The sequence below is a fragment of the Homarus americanus genome, unplaced genomic scaffold, assembly GCF_018991925.1.
Source record: "Homarus americanus isolate GMGI-L3 unplaced genomic scaffold, GMGI_Hamer_2.0 scaffold55765, whole genome shotgun sequence".
Taxonomy (NCBI): domain Eukaryota; kingdom Metazoa; phylum Arthropoda; class Malacostraca; order Decapoda; family Nephropidae; genus Homarus; species Homarus americanus.
The window spans coordinates 1-6605 of record NW_024729068.1 but is presented as its reverse complement, the minus strand read 5'-3'; the positions used below and the strand labels follow the sequence as shown (position 1 = coordinate 6605).

At 46.9% G+C, this 6605-nt stretch overlaps 1 protein-coding gene across 1 annotated transcript; it reads right to left on the bottom strand.

Moving 5' to 3' along the window:
* Positions 1 to 617: 617 nt before the first annotated feature.
* LOC121866295 (discoidin domain-containing receptor 2-like) lies at positions 618 to 2025 on the bottom strand. Its single transcript, XM_042365907.1, has 3 exons — positions 1792 to 2025; positions 1319 to 1618; positions 618 to 1280 (listed from the first exon to the last, which is right to left on the bottom strand). Exons 1-3 carry the CDS (start codon positions 2023 to 2025, stop codon positions 618 to 620), a joined length of 1197 nt encoding a protein of 398 aa, XP_042221841.1.
* Positions 2026 to 6605: the final 4580 nt, after the last annotated feature.

Here is a 6605-nt window from a genome sequence, read left to right as displayed (position 1 = left end):
AGCATTGACGTCCGTTCCCTGACTATAATATATCACAGATTAATCACAGACCTCACAGAGAGTAGTTTGTGGTCAACAAATGTTTGTGTTTGACTCATAAAAGAGTTTAGTCTTTACCGAGACTTTGCTATGCATGGGACACGTCTTCCAGACACACACACACACACACACACTGCACAAAAATTTTCAGGTCAGGAGGAACAAATAGGTACTGTTGAGCCAGGGTCATGAAGACGTCTCCTGGAGAGTTTTGGACATGGGCGCCATATGGTAAGAGAGACATCTTTTGGGAGGATCCTCCTGCGAGTGATCCAATCCTGGGAATACATTTTGTAGCTGAAGGAACGTTCACGTTTTGTGTGAGGTGTGCACGTTGGCTTACGTTAGGCTGCTGGAGATGAAGCCTTGGTTGTCACATTTAAGGAGGTGGAGATTCCCCAGAGGGACATACAACACACTAGTTCCTTGAACTCGAATGTCCAGTCGTGGTTTACATCCTGCAGGAACATGAAGATCTCCTAGATGGGTGAAGACCATCTCAATCTAGGTAGCCAAGACTTTATTCCTGGTTTTATGGTACAACAAAAATAAGTCCCTCTTGAAAGACATACAAAACCTCACTCTAGGTAATCAAGCGCATAACCCAAGTTTTTTCGCTGCAGGAACAAGTGGATCTCCCAGAAGGGAGGTCGCTGGCGGTCGTTGGGTCTCCAGCAGGCAGTCATCATGTCGTACATCTCGCGAGGACAGAGCGGCGGATGAGGCAACACCATCATACCGGAGCCATCACCATGGTAACAGTGAGACACGTTCTCCAGCACGCCGTCGTCACTCAGCTCGTCGTAGGGCTGCTGGCGGGCCATCGTCAGGATCTCCCACAGCGTCACGCCGAACGCCCACACGTCACTCTTGGTGGAAAACCGACCCTGAAGGATAGACTCCCACGCCATCCAGCGAACTGGCAACATGGTGTGGTCTTCCTTCAGCTGGTAGTAGTCTCTATGGTACTTCGTTTGGCTCATGCCCAAGTCCGAGACTTTAATAAGAAGGTTTCTGCCTACAAGGCAGTTACGAGTCGCAAGATCCCGATGGACCACATTGAGTTTTTCCAGGTGTTTCATCCCAGAGGCGACCTGTGAGGCAATGTAAACAAGAGCGCCATAACTGAGAAGAGGGTTGTCACCTCCCTCTTTGAAAGCTGCTCTTTGTACTATCGCCGAGGTGTTTTCAGGGCCGTGTCTTCGTAAAAACTGATGAAGATCTCCATATTCGAGGTATTCCTGAAGTACAGAGGTTCAGAATGGGTAGTCATACCTACCAGTCGTGCAATGTTTGGGTCATCAATACAACTTAGCACCTGAGCTTCTTGTAGGAAGTCTTCCTTAACACTGTCGTCAACTCTGGCACTGAGGCTCTTCACTACCAGTGTCTGAAGTTCACCTCGAGAACCATTCTTAACCTCACAGAGTTGGACAGTGCCAAACGTGCCTTCACCTATAGTCTCTAACACACGAAGGCTATGTCGCCCGATTTCAGGAATTGACTGAACATTACTCAGCTCAGAGTCATCGGTAAGGGCATAGATGACACTTCCTGTAACACCCTGGATGTTGACCGCCTGACACACCTGAGAAGCAGTGAAGTAGTGTTGCACAGGAGGTGGCGGGATCGGCGGCGTCGGTGGGGGAAGATTGGAGTGTTCTGTGTGATTGTCTTTGTGAGCGGTGGTCGGGTTAGTGGAACAGGTGGAGGTGGTGAGTGAACATCGGAGAACGGCGGGGGAGGCGTTACGTTCATCCCAGGTACAGCATAGTCCACGGAGTCATCAGTATCCAGAGGCAGAGGACACTTGAAGGTCGTGTCTGAGGGCGGGATGGCTGGACCCAGGGTATGATAACCAGGATTGTGTATAGGACCCTTGTAAGGCTCCTGGTACATAGCGGCACCTTCCTCGTCCATGGCAACGTGACCATAAAGATTCCCTTTAGCTCGGGAGTAACTATTTGATAACTGAGAGAGATTCATGTTGATATGCAAATCCTTCATCTTCATTGACACCTTCCTGCTATCAACACCATTTTCCTGGGAGAGAGAAGTTTTACTGGTCTTCTTGGTCAGCCTCAGTCGGTAATACAGGATACAGAGCCACTGGCACCACCCCAAACACAACACCCAAGGTCACGAGTCCTCCTACTAAGAATCCTGAAGAAGTAGAGTGCGCAGGAACCACCGGTACCGCCTTCTCCTCCACCTCCGTCGGTATGGGCGGCGGAGGCTCCCCAGTCATGTTACACCGACAAGGTTCTGTAAGTGAAAGATAGAAGGCGGTGCTTAAGGCAAACAAAATTAGCATAATAGTCAAATATTAATAATTGAGGAAGTAATACAACACGAAGATGAAGTGACAACAAACGTAACGGTAGGAACAGAAGCAGTAACAGTAACAAGGCAGTAACAATAAAAGAAACAGTAACAGAAGTAGTAACAATAACAAGCAGTAAAAAAACAAACAATAAGAGAAGCAGTAACAGTAACAGAAGTAGTAACAGAAGTAGTAACAGAAACAGTAACAGTAACAGAAGTAGTAACAGTAAATAGTAAGTAAAATAGAAACAGTAACAGTAACAGAAGTGGAATATAAACAGTAACAGTAACAGAAGTAGTAACAGAAACAGTAACAGTAACAGAAGTAGTAACAGAACAGTAACAGTAACAGAAGTAGTCAGAAACAGTAACAGAAGTAGTAACAGAAGCAATAAAGGTAATAGAAGCAGTAACAGTAACAGAAGTAGTAACAGTACGAGAAGTAGTAACAGAAACAGTAACAGTAACAGAAGTAGTAACAGAAACAGTAACAGTAACAGAAGTAGTAACAGAAACAGTAATGAAGTAGTAACAGAAGCAATAAAGGTAATAGAAGCAACAGTAACAAGTAACAGTGGCAAGTAGTAACAGAAGCAGTAACAGTAACAAGTAGTAACAGAAACAGTAAAGTAACAGAAGTAGTAGAGAAACAGTAACAAGTAGTAACAAAGCAATAAAGGTAATAGAAGCAGTAACAGTAACAGAGTGGTGGATAGAGTGAAGTGTGAGAGCAGTGGCGGTGAACGGTGATGACAGATCGGTGGCAGTGAGACGGAGTGGTGGCAGGTGAATGGTAACGGTGAAAGCAGGTGGTGGCAGAACGGTGAGCAGGTGAGTGACAAGGCAGTAAAGGGTGTGGAGAGCGGTGACGATTGACAGGTGGTGAGCAGTGTGGGGTGAGTGAGCGGAGCGGTGGCGGTGGCGGGTGGTGACGGGAGCGGTGGCGATGACAGGTGGTGTGGGGCGGTTGGCAGGTGGTGGCAGAACGGTGGCTGGAGGTGGTGACGGGCTGATGGGATTGATGGGGAAGGGTGGCGGTGGCAGGTGGTGGTTGTGGGTGGTGGGGGGGTGGGCGGTGAAGCAGGTGGTGACGGAAGGTGACGGTGACAGGTGATGTGTGAGAATGGTGACGGGTGGTGGCAGGGCTGTAGGGTGGTGGGAGGTGGCGGTGACAGGTGGTGACGGTGTGGGTGGTGACAGGGGCAGTGGCGGTGAGCAGGTGGTAAGCAGAGCAGGTAACCGGTGCGGTGGTAACAGTGAAGCAGTGACAAGGTAGTGGCAAGAACGGTATGAGGTAGTAAAGCAAGAGCCAATAAAATTAAATAGGCGGTAACGGTAACAGAGTGAAATTAAAACGGTGACAGAGTGGTGTGAGAGCAGTGAACGGTAGGTGGTAAACAGGGGCAGGTGGCAGGTGGTGGCAGAGCAGTGAAACAGGTGGTGACGGAGCGATAAAGGGAATTGATGGGGAGCGGTGGTGGTGACAGGTAGTGAGCAGTGGTGGGCGTCAACGGTGACAAGGTATTGACAGTGAAGCAGAGTGGTAACGGTGAGCAGTGAAACGGTGACAGTGGTAACAGTGACAGTGACAGGTGGTGGCAGAGCAGTGGCAGGTGATGACAGAATGACAAAATTGATAGAGCCGGTAACGGTGACGAGAGTAGTAAACGGTGACAGAGTGGTAACCAGAGAACGATGACAGTAACCGAAAGTGGTAACGAAACGAGTAACAGTAACAGAGTGATGGCAGAGAACCCAGTAACAAGAGTAGTAACAAGAAACAGTAAAAAATTAATGAAACAGTAACAGTAACAAGTAGTAACAGTAATAAAGAAGCAGTAACAGTAACAAGTAGTAACAGTAACAAGTAGTAACAGTAACAGTAACAGTAACAAGTAGTTAACGGTAACGGTAAACAGGTAGTAACGGAAACAATGACAGGTAGTAACAGGGAAGCAATAAAGAATTAGTAAAGCCGGTAACGATGACCAGGTAGTAACGATGACAGGTAGTAACAAACGGTAAACGGTAACAGAGTGGTAACAGAGCAGTAACAGTGACGAGTGATAACAGAAACGGTGACAGAGTGGTAACAGAGCAGTAAGAATTAATGCAGGCGATGACATTCGGCAGAGTGGTAACGAAATTGATAGAAGTGGTAACAGAGTGATGGCAGTGACAAGGTGGTGACAAGAACGGTAACGATGACAGGTGATGACAGGAAACGATGACAGAGTGGTAACCCAGAGCAATGGCAAATTATTAGAAGCATTAACGGTGACAGAGTGATGTGATAGAAGTAGTAACAGAAACATTAACAGTAAACAAGTGATAGCAAACAGTAACAGTAACAGAAGTAAGTAACAGAAACAGTGACAGAAGTAGTAACAGAAGCAATAAAAAGGTAATAAAGCGATAACAGTAACAAGTAGTAACAGTAATAAGTAGTAACAAGAAACAATAACAATGTAAATAATAACAAAACATTAACAGTAACAGAGTAGTAACGGTAACGATAAGCAGGTGGTAACAGAGCAGTGACAGGTGATGACAGAACAATGAGGGTGATAGAGTGATGACAGTGACAGGTGAAGTGGCAGTGACAGGTGATGAGGCAGAGTGAGCAAGTGACAAAGTGGTGAAAGCTTGATGTGGAAGCGGTAACGGTGACAGGAGGTGAGTGGCAGTGGCAGAGTGTTAACGGTGACGGTGAAAACGGTGAAAACAGTGACAGGTGGTAACGGTAACGGTGACAAGGTGGTGAAGCAGAACGGTGACAGAGTGGTGACCAGGAAAATGATAAAGAAGATTGATAAGAGCGGTGGCAGTGACAGTGGTAACGGTGACAGGTAATGGCAAGAACGGTAACAGTGAACAGGTAGTGTAGAGAGCAGTAACAGTGAAACAAGAGTGGTAGCAAGGCAGTGAAACAGAGAGTGGTAACCAGAGCAATAAAGAAATTGAAATGAAGCGGTAACGGTAACGGAAGAAGTAACAGTAATGAGAGTAGTAACAGGAAACGGTAACGATAGCTGAAGTAGTAGCAGAAACAGTGGCAGTAAACAAGTAGTAACAGAAACAGTAACAAGTAGTAACAGAAACAATAAAAGGTAAATGAGAGAGCAGTAACGGTAACGAAACAGTAACAGTGAAAACGGAAGTGGTAACAGAGCAATGAGGTAATGGGGGCGGTAACAGTGTAGGGGGAACGGTAACGGTGAAACAGGTGACGGGAGCCAGTAAAGATCAATGGGGGCGGTAACGGTGTGGGGGAACGGTGGCAGTGACAGGTGATGACAGAGCAGTGGCTGCGGTAAGCAAGGTGAGTGAAGCAGAGCCAGTGATCAACAGAAGGTGATGACAAGAATGATAAAGAGATTAAATGGGGAAGGCAGTGAAGCGGTGAACGGAGTGAGTGACGGTGAAGGTGATGACAGGAACGGTGACAGTGACAGAGTGATGGCAGTGAACGGTGACAGGTGAGTGACAGAGCAGTGACAAGAGTGGTAAGGAGAGCCAATACGAGGGTAATGAGGTGATGGTGACGAAGTGGTAAGCAGTAAACAGAGTGGTAGCAGAAACGGTAACAGTGACGGAAGTGGTAACAGAACAGTGAAAACAGTGAAACAGAGTGAAGTAAGCAGAAACAGTAACAGAGTAGTAACAAACAATAAAGATAATAAAATGATAACAGTAACAGAGTAGTAACGGTGATAGAGTGGTAACAGAACAGAACGATGAAGCAGGTAAGTGAAGCAGAACGGTAACGGTAACAGAGTGGTGAAGCAAGAACGGTGGCAGGAGGTAATGATGACAGAGGCAATAAAGATGAGCGGTAACGGTGAGCAGAGCAGTCGCTGTGAAACATGGAGTGAAGTGTGGGTAATGGGGGTGGGAAGCGATGACGGTGACCAGAGCGGTAACGGTGACGGAAGGTGGTGACAGGAGCTGATAGGGTGATGGGTGATGACGGTGGCTGGGGAGTCAGCAGTGAACAGAACAATTAGCAGAGCAGTCAGCAAGTGACAGAGTGGTGACAGAGCAGTGAGCAATTGACGGAAGTACAGTGAAAGCAGAGTGGTAACGGTAACAGAGCAATGCAAGATGAAATAGGAAACTGATGTGAAGTGACAGAGTGGTAACGGTAGCAGAGTGGTAACAGGAGCAGTCAACGGTAACAGAGTAATAACAGAGCAGTAACAGTGGAAGCGATAACCAAAACAACCAATGCGTGACGCTTC